Source organism: Myotis brandtii, unplaced genomic scaffold, assembly GCF_000412655.1.
Source record: "Myotis brandtii unplaced genomic scaffold, ASM41265v1 scaffold920, whole genome shotgun sequence".
In the NCBI taxonomy this organism is placed as follows: Eukaryota; Metazoa; Chordata; class Mammalia; order Chiroptera; family Vespertilionidae; genus Myotis; species Myotis brandtii.
In genome coordinates, this window is record NW_005371792.1 from 991,146 (window position 1) to 1,016,223 (window position 25,078).

At 35.3% G+C, this 25,078-nt stretch overlaps 1 protein-coding gene across 2 annotated transcripts in view; it reads left to right on the forward strand.

The window, feature by feature from the left end:
- CWF19L2 (CWF19-like 2, cell cycle control (S. pombe)) overlaps positions 1-25,078 on the forward strand; it is an 87,364-nt gene that overhangs the window by 29,206 nt on the left and 33,080 nt on the right. For both annotated transcript variants that reach the window (XM_014532895.1, XM_014532896.1), the window contains 5 exons: positions 2,675-3,324; positions 10,969-11,065; positions 13,247-13,330; positions 19,760-19,876; positions 21,740-21,877. In XM_014532895.1, the coding sequence (XP_014388381.1) occupies positions 2,675-3,324; positions 10,969-11,065; positions 13,247-13,330; positions 19,760-19,876; positions 21,740-21,877 (1,086 nt within the window). The remainder of the gene's footprint in view (positions 1-2,674; positions 3,325-10,968; positions 11,066-13,246; positions 13,331-19,759; positions 19,877-21,739; positions 21,878-25,078) is intronic.

Here is a 25,078-nt window from a genome sequence, read left to right on the forward strand (position 1 = left end):
AAAAACATGACTATTAGTATCATTCTCATAGAATTGTTGGAAACATTAATAATTATTTTAGTGCTTTACACGTGCTAGGCATTGTTAAAATACTGTGTGTGTAATTCACTTATTTAATACAACAATATAATTATTCTTGTTTTAGGAGGAAACTGAGACAGACACAGGTTAAATAACCAAGATTACATGGTCAATACGTAGATTTGAACTTAGGTATTGACCTTCGAGCCTACTTAAATTATGCAAACAATGTCATATAGTAAGCATTGGATAAATTGTGGTAATTGCTTTTTTGTTGTCTTTATTTATCATATTTTATTGACTCTAAGAAGCCACTAATTGTAGCTGTCAATGAGGAGGAGCTTTCATTATGAAAACATTTCCCCCACCTTAGTGCCAAAATTTCTGTTCTGTTTATGTTGTCATTGAATTTAAGGAATAGGTTAAATCTGTATTTTAAAAATAATAAAAAAAATAAATTTTATGGATTATCTCTGTCTCGTGCAAGGTAATAACTTCAGCATGTTTTGGTTTCCCATCTCACCTCTCAGATGTTATTGAAATAATTTGAAATTTTTATTCCAGTTTGTTATAAATTTAAAAATATGCACCTTATTCTTGACAATTGCATTAGACCTCACAACTACAAGAACAATTACTTTGACTTACTCGTTACATTCGCCATTTGGTTTATAGCATGCCTTCCTTTTTGCAGTGATTCTTACCCTAATCCATTTATGGTTTAGCTTACTGATCCTGAGTAATTTCCCACCCACCCTACAGTGATTTGCATTCTGATATTTTTGGCAGTTTTTGGAAATGATTTTTTTTTTTGGTCAATACCAGGATAGGATAGTTTGTGAATTGAATTCTGTACATAGAATTATTGCCTTATAATTATTTTTAAAATTGATCTTTATTCCATTATTTATAGCATTTAGTTGTAGATGAGAAGTTAACAATCTTACTGTCTTTCCTTTGTAGGTAATGTGTTACTTGTTTACCTACTCTCATCTGTTTACATGCCTATGCTTACTCCTTCCTTCCTCTGATCTAGTCTTTTTTAAGAATTCTTTTTTATGTGAATTTTGAGACTCGGGAATTAGGGTTTTTAATGCATGAGTCTTTTTAAAAATAATTCATTTATTGTTGAAAGTATTACATACGTCCCCTTTCTCCCCCATGACCTCTCCCAGCCTGCCCCTGCCCCCCAATATAGGCCTTCACCCTCCTATTGTCTGTGTCCATTGGTTATGCTTACATGCATGCATACAAGTCCTTTGGTTGATTTCCTACCCGCCCCCCACCCCTGCCTTCCCTCTGAGGTTTGACTCAATGCATGAGTCTTTTTATGCTTCACTTTCTTCCCTATGGATATCGGATGAGCACTTTGGAAATGGAAAATTAGCTAGGGAAATTTTCTTATATTATTACATTTTGTTAGTATTTTTTTCTATCTCTGCTCTTTCTTTCTGCAAGTATTAGTACATGCATGTTAAATTACCTTAGAATTAAGTGTCCATGTTTCTTTTTCCCTTATAACGTATCTATTTACCATCTTTTCCTAACTGTAGAGAATTCCCAGGCTAGTGTTGAATTCACTAATTTGGATTCCATGCTTTCTATTTCTCCATGCACTGTATCTGCATGTTTATAGACACAGTTTTTATTTTCAAGTCTTTCTTGTTCTTGAACTCTGCTTTTCACATAGAGTTTGTATGTTTTAGCATTGTAGCAACCTCTTGAATCTCAGTAACAGTTAGGAATTTTTAAAAAATTATTTCTTAACTATTTCCTGTGTTATGTATTTTACTGACTCCTTTTCAGTTCCAAGATTTCTTTTTAAAAATTTGGTAATTTTTCATTGATTAATTATATTTTAAAAGTATTTATTTTGGGTAGTGTACTAGTTTGCTAAGGCTGCCATAACAAAGTTCTACAGACTGGATGACTTAAATAACAAGTTTATTTTCTCACAGTCTAGGACAGGGTTGGGGAATGTCCGGTCCTCAGGTCGTATAAGGCCCATGAAATCATTTGGTCTGGCCCTGCCAAGGCGTTAGGGTGAGTTAATTAAATGTTTGACCAAATATAGCAGGCTAATTTTTAAGCTGATAATTTTGTATGGCCCACGAATGACCTTATAAATATCCAAATGGCCCTTGGCAGAAAAAGTTTCCTTATCCTTGGTTTAGGAGCATGGAAGTCCAAGATGTAGATGTCAGCAGGTTTGGTTTCTTCTGAGGCCTCTCTTCTTGGCATGTAAATGACTGCCTTCCAGCTGTATCTCACATAGTATTTTCTCTTTGTGTGCATCTGGGTATCTCTGTGTGTCCACATTTCTTCTTATAAGGACATCAGTCAAATTGGATTAGGGCTTAACCTAATGACCTCATTTTTAGTTAGTCATCTTTTTAAAGGCTGTTTTCCAGTGCGGTCAGATTCAGAGGTACTCTTGGTTAGAACTTCAGCATGTGACTTTGGTGGTGGGGAGGATACAATTTAGCCCACATCAGGTAGGATGATCATATGTGTGTGTGTGTGTGTTTACCTCTGTTGGATTTTTCTTTCATTGTGCTAAATAACAGCACATCATGGCCCAGTAGAATATGGGGTACAAATCACTGAACCTTTTAAAATTTTATATATCTTGTTTACTTTTTCTCCTTTTTAGTCAATGGAAATATTTCAGTCGAAATTAGAAGAAGCTGAAAAAACTGCATCCACAAAAGAAGACTGTAGACAAGAACGCTGGAGGAAGCCAACGTATTCAGATAAAGCACTAAGTAGTCAAGAAAGTAGAAAATCAGACTTGACAAAATATAATAAAAGTTCAAGGGATAGACTTAGTTCAACAGATATTACAAAAAATAAAGATAAGTTTTATGGTGATGAAAAAAATAATAGACCTGGGTCTTCAGAAACATATAGAAGAGACTCCAATTCAAGGCAAAGTCAAGAGTTTTCTTCTCTTGGAAATTTGAGACCTAAATTTATAAGGCCCTCAGATGATGAACTGTCATTTCATCACATGGGCAGGAATGTTGAATCTAGTTCACCCTCAGCACTGGCCACTCAGGGTTCTGTGCGTTGTGGTTTTCGAAAACCGACAGAGAACAGCGAAGAAAATTTATCATCACGGAGTCGCTCTGTTGAGAGAGAAGGAGAGAGGAAACATTCAAATCGAAATCCATTGGAAACCAGTCACAGTGTTGACTATCGACATATCTCAGAAGATGGAAGAGAGAAATCACACGATGAAAGCTTGAGGGATGACTCTCTGAGAAAAGAACATCTACAGGATACAAAGTCTTCATTTTCAGGGTATTTTGTCATTTGTTTTTAAACCAATAAATTAACATTAAGGTCCAGAGGATTCAACAGACTGAACTGTATTTTTAGAACATCAGTTATTAATTAGATGTGAGTTGTGATCTCCTGTTTCTTAAATTTGATGGACAAGATATGTACATTTAACAATACAGTATTTTCGTTTTATGGATTGCATTTCATTTCACAGTTTTATTTAACAAAAAAAGCTGGAAGGATTCAATAGCTATATTTGCTTAAAATTTGTTGCTTTTTTGCAACCTAAAAAACTGAATGAATTAATAATCTTTTTAAATGGATATGCTACAGGAAATACTTTGGTGTATTTTGTTACTGTTTCCATATTACTTTCAAAGGAAATTATTCCATTGTTATGAATAATTATAATTCTAAATATCGCATGCCTACTGGAGGTCTGGGAGACTAAAGGAAAATATATTGCTTTAGCCCAAATAAGAAGTGACAAAGGAATATGAAAGATCCTGCACAAGGAAGCATGACTGTATGGTGGTGGTTTTGCAGAGAAAAAAAAATCCACTTTTGATACTTGACAGGTTTTAATACGAATATTAGAGTTTTCAGAGCGAAATATAGGTCAGATAGTGGTTGTATCTGTAATGACTAGGGAAATAGGTAGTATTTACTGGTTTTATTATTATTGTACATATTATGCTTACATATAGGGCTGGGTTAGTAGAATAGGAAACGCAGGTAGAGTGTAATCAGACCTAGGAAAACTTGATTTAGCATAGAGGTAGGCTTGTAGGAGATAACCATAAGTAGAAAATGAATATCCAAGGATAGTGACTTAACTATACTCGAATGATCATCAAAATATGTTTAAAAATACCACCCAATGAATGTGACATGAAAGGAAGAGGTTTTAGGCAATAAAAGAATTCAGTGGTGGCAGTAGTGAGTTTAAGCATTGTGTTCAGGGTCATAAGTGGTAAATCATTTTTGTTAATGGCTCCATCTGAAGCTGTGGATTTAAACCACAGTGTTGCTTTAGTGGGAGTAAGCTGGCAGAATCTGGAATGATGGGAGGCCAGTCAGATGGGCTCTGGTTCAAGTCAGAGCTTTGCTCCCAGGAACCAAAGGAGGAATCTAGTTGTGCTGACTTTATAAACATGGCAGGGATAGAGAATGTCTAAGGTTGTGTGCGTGTATAATTGTCCAGGCTTTACTCCAGGTTCTCAAGGGGGTAGACTACTCCAGTTTCCATTTGCTAAGAGGTACATAAATGCGAAGATACTTAATAAGTACAGGTAGTTAACTGTTATAGTATTTACATACAAGGAGTGATTGACTCTTCTGGGATAATATTAGGAGGAATGGAGTCCCGGAAAGTTGTGTAGGGAAAGGTAGTGAGCTCTTGAAGGAAAACTCCTTAGGCAGTAAGTGGGAAAGGGCAGCCAACATGGGGGTGGGGGTGGGGGTGGGGAAACATGGACAGAGATGGCGTGGTCTAGTTCAGGATTTGCAAGTACAGTCAGTCCTCGGGTTTTCGTGGTTACGTTGCCATCTCCCTCCCATTTATAAAAAAAAAAGTTCTGTCATTTCAACGGATGTACATATGTACTTTATGTTCTTTATTGTTTATTTACCACAAGTAAAGGTCAGGAATTGTTATCTTTCTTTTAATTTTTTTTTACTGTTTCACTTCATTACTGCTTTGTCTGTGCTCCATGTGAGTGATGTAGGTGCTTATGTAGGTGGGTTCCGACTTACAGGGAAAATCGCATTATGTCGCCCAGTAGGAATGGATCTCCGATGTAACCTGAGGACCTACTGTAGTATTTTGAAGGGTGGATGCAGTAGCTCCCTGAGAGGAGGGTATATCTCTTCCTAGTCTTTGCATCTTTAAATCCTGTTAGAATGCTTAGCACATATTGGCCTCTATTGAATGAGAGGAAAATGGTAAGCAGATATTGCAAATATTGCCTGTTTATCCTGTAAATGGCTCCAGAAGCATGTTATGAATTGGGCAGTATCCTATAGTGATAGGGAAGAAGTATCTCAAGGATTTGAAATAGATCAGATTTGGATTTTAGAAATATTCCAAGGTGGTGTGAAGGTTAGTTTGGGAAAGGGAACAGATTTAAGGCTGATATACTGGTGAGGAGGCTATGGCTGAGAGACAAGCAGTCATGAGCCAGAGGAGTGAATGTGGAGGAGAGGAGGAGTTTGACTCAGTGATGAAGCTTTTCATTCTGTGGCCCCTTGAAAGGACTTGGTTACTTATCTGTGCACCAGCTCTTGACATTCTTTGTTAAACTGTTCTTGAAGAGACTTCACATTGGATTTGAAGCATGATGAACAAAGAACTGATTGGAGGGTTCCTCTTTGACTCAGTGTTTGGCTTTCATTGGCAAAGGGACTAACCATTCTTGAGCACCAGTTTAAGTGCTGTATTTGGACTGTCTTTTTCTTTTATTCATTCAAATTTGAAAGAAGTATCTGGTCTGAAGAGGAGGTTATTTTTGTATTCGAGATGTCCCTAGGAACTTAATTAGATAAATTTACAATTTTTTTCTGCTATTATATTTCTGTAATTATATTACTGCAGTTGCAGTAATTTATATATTATTGCATTTAATTCCAATAATGTGAAGGCAAGTATTAATCATTTTCTCAATCGATAGCCTCTGAGAGGTTAAGACACATAACCTGATCATAAAGCTAGTAAATGGCAGAATCCATGTGAATCTGACTGCAGAACTTCTTTTCTCATAATACTAAGAGGGATTTCCTATTTCTTGAGGGATGATGGTGCAAGATAACGATTAGTGTTGTAAAGAAAAAGCTTTTAGTGCTTCATGAAAAGCTTGCATTAGGAACTTTTAGAATTTAGTCATCTGTTTTTAGGTATTTAGACTTTTATTTTGACCCATATCTATTAGTAGGCATGAATCTGTTCATATTTGATATAGTTTATTAACATCCTAAAATCTTTGTCTTCAAAAGGAGATGGACAGATGGATGCCTTTTGGCCTTCATTCTTCTGATCCTATCAAACTTATGCTTGCTTGCAGGATGGCTTATTTTCGAAATAACTGAACTCATTAAGAAATCCTATATGTACTGTGTCTAGATTATGTGAGCATATACTGGATTATCAGAAAGGGTTAGAGAAATATTGGGGAAACCACCCCCTTACTCATTTTATTTTTCTTCTGTTTTTTAATTTTCTCAGTTGGCTGGTGTTGAGATGAAAATTAGTGAACTAGAACATAACTTTGTAGGAAGAAAACAAAACAAAATACCTGGTCAGGTACTTAAACACTTTGCAGTGAATAAAGGCAGGAAAAAGAAGGAAAAACAACCAGGAAGTTTCTCACTTAGGAAGCCAGGCAGTTATAGTAGATGCTGGAGCAAGCTGACTTCAAGGGGGGAATAATTGCACTGATACTCTTTAGAAAGGGCATGAATGTTATTTAATTTGTTTTATATTATAATACATGAAAAAATTTCATAAAGGACAGCAATAATAAATTTTCAAAGCAGAGAATTTTGGAAAATTAATTGAATGGGAAAGAATGCAAATTGAGAAAAGTGTTTATAAGTAAGTCAAAATTTTTATTGAAATATGATTGGGTTGCTTGAAATGCAAATAAATTAAATTCACAATACAATAGAAATGACTTGTACCTCAAAATTTAATTAAAAAAAGTGATTGAAAACTTTTTTCCATACAGAAGGTACAGCTAATAATACAAACAGTACCTCAGTCCACAGAAGCATATAAAAAGTGATAAAGTTCTTCTGCTTACACAATGCAGTGCCCCTGCTGTTTGTCTTAATTGCTTTTTGAAATGTAGACTGAACTTGAGGGGAACAAAAATATGTTATTTTCTAATGGTGCTTTACGTGAAGTATTTTAATTTTAGATTTATTCGTCTAAGCACCAGAGTATTGCCTTTCCTTTCACCACTATGAGAAGAAATGGCTCATACAGGATTTCTGCAGAGATTAATGCCTTTAAAAAAATACAAAACCTCAAGTGTTGTCTATTAAAATACTTTATTTTTTACCCCAAGGGAATAATTTTTATATATGGTTGTTAGGTCAAGTTTTAACTTGGAGGTCTTTTCTATTACTTGTTCAGAGTGTATGTTGGAAGTTCAGGTTAATTTCATACAGTATGATGAAATCTAGGAATTTGGGGAAACTAGTAATCCATAGATATGCTCTTTATATTTGAGATTTATGACATATTTTTCTGCTTTTTAAATTTATTATCACAGCCCTTTGAGGGTTTTAAAAAATAATTTTACTGAGGTATAATTGACATATATACTATAAAGTGTACAATTTGGTAAGTTTTGAAATAGTATATTCTAATGAAACCATCATTCTAAAAGGTTTCTTGGTACCCTTTCATAATCCCTCCCTCCCCATACCTCCCAACCCCCTTAGCCAACCATTCATCTTCTTTATTTTATTAAAGACTTGTTTGCATTTTCTGAAGTCTTATATACATGGTATCATTTGTCATGCACTCTTAGTTTTGTCTGTCTTTAAAAACAATATTTTTATTGATTTCAGAGGAAAGGAGAGGGAGAGAGAGAGATAGAAACATCAATAATGAGAGGATCATTGATCTGCTGCCTCCCATGCACCTTAGCTTTGAATAGAATATATCTTTAACTTACCTATCCTTTAGTGATATTAGACCACTCCTGTATGGTATAGGAACTTTACAATAGTTTGTTTAAATTTCTCTTCTCCTGTCCTTTCTGTTACTGTTGTCATACATTTTATTTCATAACCCCCTCATATATAATTACTTTTGTTTAAATAGTTACCTTAAGGAGATTTAAGAAAGAAGAAAAGTATTAAACATCTACTCTTATAGTCATGATTTCTGTCGCTCTTCCTTTGGGTCGATCCATATTTTAGTCTGGTATAATTTTTCTTCTGCCTGAGGCTTCTCTTTAACATTCTTTCAGCTTGTTATTTCTGAAAAAGTCTTTATTTCACTTTTTGAAAGATATTTTCATTTGACATAGAATTCTAGGTTGGCAGTTTAAAGTACTTTAAAGACGTTGTTGCTGTCTTGCTTACATTGTTCCTGATGAGAAATCTGTTGTCATACATACCTTTTTTAAAAATATATTTTTATTGATTTTTTATAGAGAGGAAGGGAGAGGGATAGAGAGTTTGAAACATCGATGAGAGAGAAACATCGATCAGCTGCCTCCTTCACACCCCCTACTGGGGATGTGCCCGCAACCAAGGTACATGCCCTTGACTGGAATCGAACCTGGGACCCTTCAGTCCACAGGCCTACGCTCTATCCACTGAGCCAAACCGGTTAGGGCCGTACCTTTGTTTTTATGTGCATAAACTTGTTTTTTTCCCCTCTATGCCTGCTTTCAAAATGCTCTTTGTCACTATTTTTGAGCAATTTGACGTAGCTTTTTTTTTTCTTTTCTTTTTTTTTTTTTTTTTTTGGTACTTGGGATTCCTTGAGCTTCTTAGATATGTAAATTTTTTAGTTTTTAACAAATTTGGAAAGTTCTGGCTATTGTTTCTCCTGTCTCCCAATCCTTTCTTTCAGGACATTAATGACAAGGATATTAGGGTATTTAAGATTATCCCACAGCTCTCTGATGCTGTTTTCATTTTTAAATAGTTTTTTTCCTCTATGTGTTTCTAATGTTCAGGTGTACTAATTTTTTTAAAATATATTTTTAATTGATTTTTTTACAGAGAGGAAGGGAGAGGGATAGTTAGAAACATCAATGAGAGAGAAACATCGATCAGCTGCCTCCTGCACTCCTCCTACTGGGGATGTGCCCGCAACCAAGGTACATGCCCTGACTGGAATCGAACCTGGGACCCTTCAGTCCGGACGCTGACGCTCTATCCACTGAGCCAAACCGGTCAGGGCAGGTGGGCAGGTTTACTGATTTTTTCTTTTTCAGTCTAATGTTCCGTTAATCTTATCCAGTGTATTTTTAAAAAATCTCAGACATTGTAATATTTATTCATAGAAATTCAGTTTAATCTATTTTACATCTTAGTTGTTTCTAACATTTTGAACATATGGAATAGTTATAATAACTTTAGTGCCCTTGTTTGCTGTTTCTTACATCTGTGTCAGTTCTTGGTTGATTTTGATTGATAGCTTTTTCTACTAATGATGAGTCTAATTTTCTGTCTTTGTATACTTGGTAATTTTGATTGGATACTGGATATTATGAATTTTATTTTGTTGAGTGCTGATTATATTTGCATTTCTATAAATATTGCTGAGCTTTTTTTTGTGACATGGTGAAGTTAATTGGAAACAGTTTGATCCTTTGATTCTTGCTTTAACATTTGTGAGGTGAGCCCAGTGCAGCATATTCTAGGGCTTATTTTCCACTAATGAAGCAAAACCCTTCTCTTAATACTCTACCTTGTGCTTTCTGAATTGTGAGTTTTTCTTAGTCTGGCTAGAGCAGTGGTTGGCAAACTCATTAGTCATCAGAGCCAAATATCAACAGTACAACGATTGAAATTTCTTTTGAGAGCCAAATTTTTTAAACTTAAACTATATAGGTAGGTACATTGTTATTAACTTAATTAGGGTACTCCTTAGGCTTAGGAAGAGCCACACTCAAGGGGCCAAAGAACCACATGTGGCTCAAGACCCGCAGTTTGCCGACCATGGGCCGAGTGACCAGGCATTGTTCCTCTAACCCTTCTGGATGATTCTTTTCTTGGCTGTGGGTAGCTTCTTGCTGAATACTTCAGGGGAACTCCCTGCAGCTCTCTCTTCTTTAGCTGTGTGGGAGTTCTTGGACTCGTAGCGATGTCTCCTTTACTGAGGAGTTAGACTCTTCCTGGGCTTCCCCTTCCTGCATTGTAGTTCAAATCTTTCTTAAGGTAGTAAGCCCGGGCAACTGTATGTGTCAGGAATCTGACATTGGCTTGAAATTTCTTTCTTCTGTGAAGCTTCCTTAGTATAATTTCATACATAATATTATTTGTAAATTAGTTTAAGTTGTGTGACTAATTCTGGGTTGACTTTGCAAAAGAGCACATTATCATTGTTTTTATTCTTTCAATGCAGTTAAATATGTCATTTCCTTGGGTTATAAATAATACCACATTGAGTGAAAAGTTTCTTCAGATGTGTAGAATTATGGCCTGATTCTAGTGTTTTTATTAATTTTTATTTGTTTCCTTATTTTAGAATGAGTATGGGAATAATAAATAATGAAGAATAGTTGACTTCTGTATTATTTTACCTCATTGTTAGTGGGACTTTGTTATTTTTATAACTGCCATAGGCTATCATGGCAATGTAACACAGAACCTTAAACCAGCGGTCGCCAACTTTCGGGCCTCACTGACCACCAGTAGTCCACAGACCACCCCTTGGCGACCGCTGCTCCAAAGGTTTCCTTAAACCAGTGGTCGCCAACCTTTCAGACCTCACGGACCACCAGTGGCCCGCGGACCACCTGTTGGCGACCACTGCCTTCAACTATTAATCTATGGTGTGACATTGATATATATATCTGTACATCATGATCTATTTGTTGAAACTTTGGTGAGGTCAATTAAAGTAACATTTGAGTCTTGATGCTGTTATTTGCAGTGTACCTATGTGTCATATGCTCTTAATCTGCCTTGTTCAAACAGAAGTCGCCCCGAGGATGAGTCCATCCACATCCTGAGTGTTGATGAGAAGAACAAGTTGGGAGCCAAGATTATCAAGGCAGAGATGATGGGAAATATGGTAAGACTTATATGTGGTTCTTTTGGAGAACAGTAATTAAATATTTAACACCTGATGAGTAATTTTTATATGTTGTTCTTTTGGAGAATAGTAATTAAATATTTAACTTCTGATGAGTAAGTTTGGAATTTTCCTTAGCAATGTGGACATAGCACATTTTGAGGATAACTGCTGCTTATTGATTCTTTAAAGAAATTGAACACTTCTAAAAACAGCACTGTTTGTGTACTTCTAAATAAATTACCTACTTTTCTCTGTCATATTTCTGAAATTTAAGATCTTAGGGAACTAATGCTTTTTAATTTCTTTTCTACTTTGCTATGTACTTTATCCTTGCATTTCTAACTTACTGAGCTCAGATATCAGGGAGATAAAGATATCACTGACTGTTCCCTCTTTTTCAGTCATGCATTGTTAAGGACATGTGTTACTTTCTTATAGTTTTTTACATAGGAACCTAAAATATGAACACTTAAAGAGGATGGTTAATTAATTTATTAAAATTTTAAGGCAATGTGTTTGTGCCTAATAGTGTTTTAGTTACTCTGTATAGGTTAGCTTATTTAACTCCTGTAATAATGTTGTGATTTAAGACTCATTTACCTCAAAATGGAGTAGAAATAGGGATGATTTGGTAAGAGCTGCATCCATCTATCTATCTATCTATCTATCTATCTATCTATCTATCTATTATATTGCCACATTGCTGTTATACTAATACATGTTATATTGCACATGGCAGATTAGCAAAGTCGGGTAGCCTTTTATGTCTTGACAGAATAGATTCATGGTCATATGTATGTACTCATCTCAAACGCAAATATAGTCTCTGTGTTTATGTATTTCCTTCATATTTTTGTCTTCCCTAAAATATAGTAGAACTAAAGGTGGCCAAACAAGACACATATTTTTATTCAGTTGTGTGTCTGATAAAAGGCATATCTTATGTATGCTGCTCTCCCACTTTGAATCTGGTCCTTGGTAACACTGAACCTCAACTCAGAACTTTACCAGAAATTGGAAAGAGACAAACCAACAATAACAATAGCAAAAAAATGAAGTTTGAGTTCTGAAAGCACAAAGAATCAGTTAAAATAATGAAGGAGAGGTCACCAAGTCAGGAGGTTAACATGTTAAAGGAATTATTCCTGTGTTTATGGAACCACTGCAACAGAGTGCTATTTTTTGCTTGTCTTATAAATTTGTTTATTTCTTTGTGATTTATTGTTTTGTTTGTCAGCTATCTACATATATAAAAGCCTAAGCAACTTTTATGACCAAATGACCAGAATAACTAGTCGACCAGTTGCTATGATGTGCAGTGACCACCAGGGGGCAAACGTTCAGCGCAGGAGCTGCCCCCTGGTGGTCAGTGCTCTCCCACAGCCAACCTCCTGTGGCGCCTCCCCCTGGCCATCTGGCTCCTCCCCCCCCACCAGCCAACCTCCTGCAACCCCTCTCCTCTGCAGGCCACCCTCCTGCGGCCCCTTCCCCCGGCCAGCCGGCTCCCCCATCGGCCCGCTGGCCAACCTCTCATGGTCCCTCCCCCTCCTGGCCGCCGGTACCCCTGATAGGCCCCGATCCAGGGGCCAACTGGCCAACCTCCCGGGGCCCCTCTCCCCGGCTGGCCAGCCCCCCATAGGCCTCGATCGCTGGCCAGGCTGAGGGACCCCACCCATGCATGAATTTGTGCACTGGGCCTCTAGTTTTATATACATTTCTATATACTTTCTAGAGTAAAAATGAAATATATTCAGAGTTTTTATCTAAATTACTTATCAACAATAAAGAAGGTAATATTTTAAGTCTTGTGATGTCTCCCTTCATACAAATAGGTGAGAGTTTGAGGATTGAAGTTGATAATATCTAAGAAACTATAAAAATGTCATTCTTAAAGTTATGTATTTCCTTTATCTTCTGATCTTCCCTAAAATATATATCCTTGTAATTATCTATTTTCAATGTATAAATAAACGCTGCAGGTATTTGAGAAGTTTGTCATGGAGATTGATTTGTTTAGAAGTAATGTACTGGGCTATGGTTTGGTAACTGTGTTTTTGTTGGTGGCTACATGGCTGTTTACTATGCTGTTTTTCTTTCTATTGTATACATTTGAAATATGACACAATGAGGGATTTAACTATATATTCACATGTATTTTTCTTGTTTTTCTGTTTGAAGGAATTAGCTGAGCAACTTAAAGCCCAACTTGAAAAAGCAAATAAATTCAAAGAAACTGTATCATCAAAAAAATCTGGGATAGAGGTAAGTATTAAAAGTTAGGTTTGTAGGTATATGATTACCTTGTATAATACTACTCAGCAGTGGTAATATTTTAATATAAAATGTATCTAACTGTGTCTGTGTTTCGTGTATGTGTGTGTGTGTGTGCGCACGCGTGCGCGCGCGAATGTGTATGCTTGTTTGCTTGTTTTTAAAATTTATTTTCATATGAATTGCCTTACATTCCACTAGTGTGCCTGATGGACAAAAGGCTAGGCCAAGGAGACCTGGTTTTATGGTGGATTCTCTCATTTACTGACTGTTTGATTTTGTGCAAGTCAGACTGGTTTTTAAATTCTTCCCCTAGAGAATGGGAGACATGAGTTTGGTGTCCATTTTATGTAAAACAAATTATTTTGTTCCATGATTCATTTGTCCATCTATTAGTGAACAAAACAGATAAAAACACCTGCCTGCATGGAGTTTCATGTGGGTAGGGAGAGAGACAATAAACAATAAAAATAATAAATTAGCATATAGAAAGTTATACATCCCAGGGAAAAGTGGAGGATCTTGAGTACCTGGTGTGCTGGTAGCTTGGGGTATACAGACAAAGTTCATTTGAAAAGTGACATCCATGCAGAGACTTAAGTGAAGCAGTGAATCTCTGTGTCTGAGTGCAGAGCATTTTGGGCATAAGGAATTTTTAAAGGTCCAAAGATGGTAACGTGTCCGATGTGTAGGAAGAACAGGGAGACCAGTGTTGTTGGAGTTGAATGAATGAGAGTGAAGTAGGAGATCTAAATCAGAGAGACTATTGGAGGCCAGTTCATGTTAAACTTGAAAGTCAGAGTAAGTAAATGGCCTTTTATTCTAGGTGAAATAAAAGCTATTAAGGGTTTTGAGCAAATAATATATTTTGACAGGACCAACCTGGCTTCTTTGTTAAAAATAAATTGAAGGAGAATAAGGGCCGAAATTAGAGTCTAGTTCGCTTTTGCAATAATACACATAAGAAATTATACTGTCTTTGACCAAGATAGTAGCTGAGAAGATTGCTAGAAGTGATAAGATTTTTGCATATGCGTAAATGTTTTCTATACATATTTTGAAAGGAGAGCTGACAGATTTATGATGGTTTTGATGGACGGGGGAGTATGAGATAAAGCCATATCTTATTCATCTTTTTAGACACATGTATGCCTTTGGATTATATAATATAAAAATAATTCTGAATGTTACGGATTCATTGACTAAATAGAATGAAATGAATATTAAAAAATGAAAAGTCTGGTGTTTTTTATTTGCTATTTATAGCAGTTATGGACATATCTTTTTAGATTGCTCACAGCTTCATTATTAAGGCCAGCTAATCTCCAAAATATATTAAATTATCAGTTAAAATTTGGATTTTTTTGTTGGGTCCTTAATAAGATCCTCAAGCATTCTCAGTTAAAAGGTGGGCTAATTTTTTTTGTGTGTGTGAAAGATATTTTCCATAATTAAAAATCAGTTCACCAGTGAAAGAAGCATTGTCAACTTACTTTTTCCTTTCAAAAAGTGACAGTGTTTGGTAATTTTTTACTAATTCATTTTATTAGAGACATGGAGTAATAGAAGGAGCATATAATGGAAAGAGTATAGGGATAGAAATTGCATGCAGTTTTGAAGCCAAAGATCTAGAATTGGGCCTGGAGCTTTGTCACTTTTTGTATGTGATCCTTAGTATCCTCATTAGTAAAATGTGGCTTAATAATACCTATGTTACAGGGTTGTTAAAATTAAATGAAGTATGTTTTAGAACTTTATACAATTATATCAATATTAACTTTAATCAGGAAAAATTATCTTGGTTTGTTTTTGATTAGGAAAAATATAAGGCAGTTTTTAGATTTCACTGCTATTGTATGAAGTCTATAACATTTGCTGTTCTTAAATTTATATATTTTATATCTGTCAAAATAACTAATTTTTTTCACATCTGAATGAATTCTATTTATTTTTTAAAATATATGTTAATTTCAGAGAGGAAGGAAAAGGGAGGAGATAGAAACATCAATAATGAGAGAGAATCATTGGTTGGCTGCCTCCTGCAGGCCCCCCACTGGGGATCGAGCCCGCAACCTGGGCATGTGCCCTTAACGGGAATTGAACCTGGGACCCTTTAGTCTGGAGGTTGACACTCTATCCATTGAGCCAAACCGGCTAGGGTGAATTCTATTATTTTAATGTAAGAAAATTCTAAAATGTTAATCAACATTTAAAAAATTTTTAAACCTTCTCCTTGCCTCTGCCCACCCCCATCCTGGCAAATGCAGAAAAGAACCTGGTTAGAAATATAATTTAAATTTATATTCTCATAGGTAGCTTCTATGTAAAGATTACAAAGAAGCATTGATGTAAGAAGAAAGAAGACTGACGAACTGAATTGATTTTTCATATTATGCTAGAGCCAGATATTCTACTGGCTCTAGAAAATATCTGTTTCACAAAATTAAAATCTTTAGTGGCCCTGAATAATCCACTTTTAAAATTATGAAATAACTATAGTCTAGCCTTAAATATTATTTATAATTTTTAATAATGATCTTTACATGAATATTTAATTTTTTCAAGCTTTTACATGTTTCATATCCTGTCAGCAACTTTTTGAGAGAGAGATTAGGCAGGTTAGTATATGCCAATTTGACAAGAAATAAAACTGAGGCTAAAATGAATGTGTACCTTTATTTTAATTCTAGAGCATGCTGTAGAAGAATTTCAGGATTAACAAGATGACTTGAGCAACTTAAAAGATGTGGTTATGAAATATATTATCAGTTTGCATGGTGGTCTCTATAACCTAAAGGATTTGAAAAATTATTGAGCAGCATTTCTGAGTTTATGAGTAGGGTAGGTACATTAATGCTTTGAGGCCTTCACTCTATGAAAACAGCAATCACAGCCAAAATATAAAATGAACAATTTGGAAGAGATATAACATGGCTCAAAAATAAAGATACACTTCTCTGTGAATAGGAAACTGAACAGAAACATAAAACAATAGGGATCTGGAGCTTGCAGGGATCCAACTTCAGAGCTAGGCAGCTTGGCTGAGAATTGAGCTCATCTGATGTGATAGAGCTTAAAAGATCCCCTCACATGGCATCTCTATACCTGAACCAGGTTTCAGGGTTCCTGTAAATGAGTCTGGGAAACGCTTTGAATACTTAAGTCGGTAGCTCATAGGAAATTGTTTAAGATGGGAAGTATAGAGAAAGTGGACAAAACCTTGCAGCCATGTGAAATATCCCCAATATCAGTGTGAAATATTGTAAGAACTGGGAATCCTGATAGGCTGAGTAGAGACAGTGTCAAAATTACCAGGTAGTGAGAGGTAAGAGTAGATAGAGACAGGAAGGAAGGGAAAACTCCCACGAGATAAGCTTGCATACCAGCATACCAGAAAACATTAGTTTTCCCTTAGAAAGATAGTAAAAAAATAATTGGTATATAAACACTCATTGCCAGTAAATTTTAAAATGGTAGCACAATCTTAAAATAGTTTTCAAATTAATTATATTTAGTAGCTTCAGTTATGAGAACATAATCATAAAAGGAATAAGATATTATGAAATAAAAGCAAGCAAAAGTAAAGCAATAATAATGGATATGAAGTGAATATTCTACAAATTTTAGGGATGTGATGGGATAAATCCTTGGCAGGACCCAGTCAAAGAAAGAAAGAATTAATTAAATGAAAGGTAGCTAAAAATTAGAGCTAATATTTATCACTTACTTTTATACCTAGGCATTGTTCTAAATACTTGCCTGGTATTAGTTTATTTGATCCTGAAAACACCTTATTATTTTGTTTATTTTACAGATGAGGAAATTGAGGGATTGAATAACTTGCAAGGTTATAGAATGAAGCAGGATTGGAACATGGGCATTCTGCCTCTAGAGTGCTCATGAGCACACTGTGCTACCTGTGGTGTTAGCCAATAACACAGAAGAGAAAAGAGAAAATATTTCAAAGAGTAGATATGAGATATGATGGATAGATAAAAGCTGAAATTACTGAGATAGAAAACCAAAAATAAGTGAAAGTGATAGAAAAAACAAACAGCCACAATGAAGAGGTTTTTTGTTGTTCTTTTAAAATCCTAATAAAATAGCTAAGCCTCTAAGACTGAACAGCGGAGGGGTGTAGGGGGAATCGAGGAGTGGAAATAGAAAACAAAAAATGAACAGTATTAAGAATTGAAAAGAGGAGATATAACTAAAGCTGCTATGAGTCCTTCTGATGCCTTTATGTGATTAAGGTGCCACCTTTGAGCAGATATCTTGGTGTAAATAAAAAAAAATAGCCTTGAATCAGGATATATATTTCATGTACCTTGGTGTTCGGTCAGCTCACTGCCCTGGCTGGCCATTTTTGTACATAGTGAACACCCTTCTCTCTGTGGACATAACTAGATATTCAGTAGAGACTGTTAAAGAATTATGAAAATACTAAGAACAATATTTACTGCTTATTTCTTGAAATTTTAAAAGATGAAAAATGGAAACAAATGCCATATGGCTTTCAATGATGCCAAATTTGCAGAATACCAACTGGAGGGAAAATCTGATCTAGTGGAAGACTCTTACTTCCAAAGTGCTAGAAACTAGAAAAGGCTTTGAAATAAACATTCAGAATTTTTGATACCAGTTTTGAATCAAAATAATATAGGCTTTTCCCTTTTTCTTTTTAATCAATGTGTTAATGGAAATAGTGCTCACAGGCCTGTATCAGAGTAGCAATTGCTAGAGCTATTTCCAGACTTTATCCGATCCTAGAGACAGCCACTTTTAGTTGTTAACTGTTTCTTCTGGCTTTTATGTCTTTATTTCTAAGCAAAGTTGTTTCTTGATTCTATAATAGACACTGCTAAGCCAAATTATATTATGATTGCCTTTATCTAAAAAAATTTTTGTTCTTAATTGGCATTAATATTTTCTTTGTTTGGTTTGCTTTTTTTGGCCTGATTGTTGATCCTGACACAGATTCCTAAATAACCCCCCATATTGTGTATTGACGTAGTAGCAAATTATAGGACTTGCCTATTGTTTCTAGTCCTCTTAATGTCTTGGGTACCTAAAGTGTGAGAATTTTGTGTCCATTGTATTAGCATGCCTAAGGAGCAGAAAGTAGAAAAGTGGAAGATGAGGAAAGTTGAAGGGACAGTGGTTTACCTGTGGGAGCATAAGCAGTCTATCTGAGGCAGATAATTCCAATTCTCAAGCATTTGTTGACTCCCAACTGTGCCAGGTGCTGCAGATAACCAGGTAGTATATTGCTTGGTCGTTGACCTAGAAGAGTTGCAGAGACATATCATTGTAAACAGATAATTAATTACTTAAAAGACTTATGTTCTAGCAATATAAGTATGCCTAAACTTATTTAAGAAGTAAAAAGTACAATAAATTAACAAAAAGTATGAAGAGCTAAAGAAAAAGTGAATTTGAAGAGGGTTTTAGTATTTGAATTTGAAGGCCTATATACTATATTAAGGTGCTTGGCGTTTATTCCATTATCTAGTACAGTGTTTGTCAGAACTGTGGTGCAGGATCAGATGTTTTGTGATTTTTAAATTTTCAAGTCCATCGTGGACTAACAGTTTTGTAAAACAATAAAATTGTAGAAAAATTAAATAAAGATATAAAATATATGTCCACAATTTATTTGTATTAAACCAACATAAGATTACTCTTTAAGATTGTTGTAAAAGTTTTAAACACTCATTTTTGTGTTTAATTCATTCTGGCTGGTAGTTCTCAGATTGGCACTGGTCAGTGGACCACACTTTGAGTGGTCTTGATTTCCTCGATGATACGAGGTCTTTGCAGGGTTTTCAACAAAGAATGGCATATTTATATTTGTGTTTAACTTGTTTTATTTTGACAGTATAAGTGATAATTAGTTTCAGGCTAGAGGGCTAGAAGCCAAGGAACACTGGAATCATCCTCATTGAATGGTAGCTTGAAATGGAACAGAAAGTGAAATTGACTTTCTTAATATTGATAATTCATGTAGAGAATAATTCTTTCAAAATGCTATAAGCTTGTAGGCGGGGTCTATATTTCTTTTAGTTACTACATAAAGTAGGTACTTTTAAAAAATGAATGAATGGGTCAGAGAGGTAAGGCAGAATCAGGAAAGTAATGTTTAAAACTGTCATCTTTTAATATTGTCTAGATGAAAACTTTATTTGAAGTTCACTCCTATGATTGCTTTAAAAAATAATAAAATAAACTTTGGATAGTTTTTCCCACTTTTTCCCAGTGAAGATTATGGTTATTTTATGTTATAAGGAGACTTAAGATAATCCATAATATTATGTGAAAACTAGAATTATTTTTATACTTTTATATCCTTGTTGTTATTAAATATAAGCATTCAAGACTCTTTGCAATAATTTTGAAAGTTATCTCTAAATCTTCCCATAGAATGAAGACCAGCAAGAAGTGATTCTTGTCAGAACAGATCCGTCTGGGAGAGTTTGGCCTGTGAACACACCAGAGAAACCTCTGGAATCTAAAGGAGGAAGAAGGAAGAGACAGATGGTATGTTTCAGATATTTTTTAAAATTCAGAATTCCTTTTTTCCCCTTGGGGCTTTCTTTGCATCAGACTACGTACTTCAAAATATTTTATGAAAGGTCTCTGTATAATGCAAATATTAGAAGGCAATAAATTATGTTATTACTCTTATTCTTACTTAAATCCCCTTGCCTTTTATAAAATGGAATCTAATTCAACTACAGTTTTCAAATAACTGGTGAACATTGACTGTTTAAGGGAATTTTAACTTCGGTGTACATTTCTTTGACGTTGTTTTTAGCTTCTTTTTATATACTTACCATAGCTTTTACTGGTAGGGAAAACCTTAGTCTCTCAGACCTGTTATCTGTATTAGCTAATTTGAGACATGGTGGTGGGATATCCATGTCTTAATTATGTAGTTGCTGTGATCCTTTATAAACCTAATTTTCTTTTCCATCTTTCCCTCTAGCTATTAGTTTTTAGCACTACATTGACACGCTTGAGATGGCAAAAGCAATGTATCTGGTTTTCCCAAACTAGGTTTTTTGTTTTAAATTTGTAAGATCAGACAAGTGGTGATTTGGTCCGCAGAAGATTAGTTCATTCAGAATTTTTCTGTCAGGTGTTTATTATTTGCTTGTTGAGTGCCTGTGTTGCTAGAGGTAGTAATGGACTCATTCAACAAATAGGCCTGGAATAGATAGCTCTTCTAATGAAATGTGAGGTCTAGGGGTTTGAAGGGGTATGTGGCAGGAGAATAGTCAAGGTTTGAATTATATTGAAATGACAGGACTGGCTAGGGGTTCACAGATGCATTGCCAGATAGCATCAAGGGCTCTTTTTTTTTTTTTTTAAATATATATTTTTATTGATTTTTCACAGAGAAGGAGGGGGATAGAGAGTTAGAAACATCGATGAGAGAGAAACATCCATCAGCTGCCTCCTGCACACTCCCTACTGGGGATGTGCCTGCAACCAAGGTACATGCCCTTGACCGGAATCAAACCTGGGACCCTTGAGTCCACAGGCCGACGCTCTATCCATTGAGCAAACCGATTAGGACTCAAGGGTTCTTTTTGAGTTGCCTGCTACCAGGCAATCTAGGTATAGGAATAAAGAGGGTAGACATACTCATTCAGGACTGAGGTTTGCTTTTTGGGTATAATGAAAGGATATCAGAGCCAGAAATTAAGGGTCTGGAGCTAGAGAGTGACTGAAGTCATGGATATGACATTTAAGCTAGTGAAGACAGGAATAGTTGGGAAAAAATATTGGGGATGTTGTTCCAAGATTTCAAAGAAGTTAAAGAGCAGGTTTTATTTGTATAAGGGAATGTGAAACTAGTATTGGAGAGGGGGGTTGATTTTGGAGGAAATGAATAGCCCTTTTATTTTTCACATGTAGGTATAGAAACAACTGATGGGAAAAACTTGGGATTGATTTAGATAAGAATCAGAATACCAGCTTGTTTCTGATAGAGCTGTTTGCAGTGGGTTTGCTAATACCTCTATTTTAAATATGCTTACTTGCAATCTGGATAACTTCAGACTTCCCTCCACAGGGGTAGGTAGTTGCTACTACAGGGAGAAGAGCAGAGAGGAGAGAAGGGATAAAACAATTCTGCCTTTTCCCCCAAACTCAGAAATCAGAGAATGTCATGCCTCCATTCCTGGGGAAGAAGAAAGGAAAGGGGCAGAAAAGTAGGGATTATTTTTCTAATGGGAATTCTTCCACGTGGAGGCAAATAGACTAGGGATTAACTGGAAGGAAAGATTGTGACACGTAGTGGGATTTGTACATTTAATATCAGATTTATAGCTAATTCATTAAAATGCTTGAGAAATTCATGTTTTCACTAAGTTAATAATCTTCATTTTGCTATAGGCTTCAACCCATGAGGAAAAAGAAAGGGTCAGATACTTTCATGATGATGATAATTTAAGTCTAAACGATTTAGTCAAGAATGAGAAGATGGGAACAGCAGAAAATCAGAACAGACTTTTTATGAGAATGGCATCTAAGGTAAGCTATATTCCTAGGATACCTTTGAATTTTGAGAAGCTGGTTACGCAGTAATGATCTACATTTTAGGCAGAGCTGGTTCTTTCTAATCTTGATTTATTTTATTACATTAAAACCTGAGTAAGACATATTAGGGATATGCATTTTGGAATTGATTTGATTGAGAAGTATATATTTAGGATTTAGTTTGTTTTTAATTAATAAACTCTGATTTAATTTTTTAATATATTCCCTAAAATTTTTAATTATATATTTGATCTACCATTTTAAGGGAAAGTTTTGGGCCAGAATTTTATGTTGATAGTGTGCAGCTAGCCTGTTTTATCTTAACGTTCCTCCAATTCTTCATAATTATGCCAGAGGAGTATATTTGGTGTAATATATTATAGATTATAGAGAAGACATCTTGGAATAATTTTGTCTATATGAAAATTTTATATTTACATGAAAATGTATATTAATACCTAATTATAGGTAGTAGGATAAATTTTTGTTTCAAATAGTGTTTTTTTGTTGCAATTTCTATTATAATTCTTACCAAACACTACCATTAAAATTCTCATATAAAAGAGAAGCATAACCCTGGCTGGGTTGCTCAATTGGTTGGAGCACCATCCCATACACCAAAACATTTCTGGTTCGATTTACGGCCAAGGTGCATACTTAGGTTGTGGGTTCGCTCCCCATGTCGGGGTGGGTGTGGGAGGAAACCCATTGGTGTTTCTCTATCACATCGATATTTTCTTTTTCTCTTCCTCTTCTCCTCTCTTAAAAATTTTTTTAGTAAAAGCATATCCTCTGGTGAGGATTAAAAAATAAAGAGAGAAATATTTAAACTTAGCCCTATAACAAGGTTTGACCCCACTGGAAAAATTCAGTTCACTGCCTGTATTTGCAAATAAAGTTTTATTGTAACACAACTATGCACATTTGTTTACATGTAGTCTATGTTTGTTTACACTCTATAATGGCCAGGTTGAATAGCTGTGGCAGAGACTTTAAAAATATATTTTTATTGATTTTTTACAGAGAGGATGGGAGAGAGATAGAGAGTTAGAAACATCCATGAGAGAGAAACATCGATCAGCCGCCTCCTGCACATCTCCTACTGGGGATGTGCCCGCAACCCAGGTACATGCCCTTGACCGGAATCGAACCTGGGACCTTTCAGTCTGCAGGCTGACGCTCTATCCACTGAGCCAAACCGGTTTCGGCTGTGGCAGAGACTTTAATAGCCAACAAAGCTGATAATATTTACTATCTGGTCCTTTACAGAAAAAATTTGCTCATCCCTGCTTTATGATACCTGTGCTTATTATGTGATGGTAGAAGTTTGAACTAGGTATTTAAAGGACATGAGGGAGACTTTGTAATGTACCTTTTCAGACTTAAAAAACAACAACAACAAAAACACGATTGAACATATTACCTGGTGAAAAAAAGTAACTTAATGAAAACTAGAATGGAGGTAACCAAGGTATCTGAGTGTGTATGTGTCTGTGGCGGGGAGTAAAACAAACTTGGGTTTAAATAGAAATGGCCATTCTTCCCATTACCAAGAATTGTGTGGGATCTTACATGTAAGCCCATGAGGATTATTTTCTCTCTATTTTGGAGAAAGTACTAGAAATCGTATAGGGTCTGGAAATTCAATGTGTAAAGAAAGATATCAAACTAAGAATATTCAGTTCTAGAAAGGGACTTGACTGATCTTGCTAACCTTTCACATTTTACTGATGGTGAAAGTAAGACTGAGATAATGAAATGGCGTATGCAAGGCTAAGTAACTTTTCCAAGTTCCCATAACTAATGATTTGCAAAAGCCGGCACCGTAAGCCTCAACTATTAACTCCAAAGTCAGCTTTTTTTCATTAAACAGCACTGCCTTTCAAATGACTCAGGCTAATGGATGGTTGTTGATTGTTGCCTAAATTTAATTGTTTTTGTATAATTTCCATGTGTCATTTGTTGGTATTTGGGAATAAGTGGTATGTGCTTTGCACTTTCTTAAAATACATTCTACTTACTCCAACATTCTTTAAATATAAACTCTTCCATTTAAAATCTAAGACGTCAGTGTTCCCTTGGCAACGTAAACTTGGGCACATCTTTGTGAGATCTATATACATCTTTCCTCATTAATTTTGTTAGCACTGTGGGCAGTAATTTTATACTTTTTGTTCTGATAGTGCGGTAAAAATGGACTGGAGGGGAAGGAAAATGGAAGGTACAAGAAAAGGAAGAGAAAGACTTAAAGTAATTAGGGTTTTATCTTAAATTGTAAGAAAACAAGATTTTATTTTCTAATAAAAGATGCCTGTATTTCTATTGATAGTTTTATTTTTCTGAATTTGTGTCATTCAAGGCTTGATATATTTTCTTATGGAAGTAGTCTTTAAAATTTACAAGTATATATTTTCATAAAGAACCTAAATCCTTTATTTTTTTATTTTCAATGAACTGAAATATTAATAACAAATCTTGAGATTAAGTGACACACCTTTCTTGAAAGCATGATTATACAAAGGTAAGGAATATCAAAATTGCCAACTTCTTTCGTTGCTTCAGTTCTCTTATAACCTTTCTATTCTCAGAATTTGAGGGGCTGGAATTAGAAGGACAGTTTCAGTTTTGATAAAAATTTGATTAAAAAATTATCATAAAAGTTGAAATACTTTTGTAAGAATTAGACTACAATCTCTGTTTCATTGTTGGCAATCTTTGTGTAATAATGCAATATTCCTTAAGTAGATTTATTACAAATAAATTGTTTCTGCATAATGCTAAAAAAGCTTTCAGTTTTCATATAATTTAAAAAAAAATATGTTTTTATTGATTTTTAGGGAGAGAGGAAGGGAGAGAGATAGAGAGAAACATTGATGAGGGAGAAACATCATCAATTAGCTGCCTCCTGCACGCCCCCTTTTGGGGATTGAGCCCATAACCAAGACATGTGCCCTGACTGGGAATCATACCTTGATCTCTTGGTTCCTGGATCGACACTCAACCACTGAGCCACACCGGCTGGGCTAATTTTTCTTAGTATCATATTATCTACACTAATAAAAGAGAAACATGGTAATTGGTGTACGACCGCTACCCTTTTCATTGGCTAATCAGTGAGTATATGCAAATTAACTGTCAGCCAAGATGGCGGCCGGCAGCCAGGCACTGAAGCGAGCATGAGGCTTGCTTGCTGCG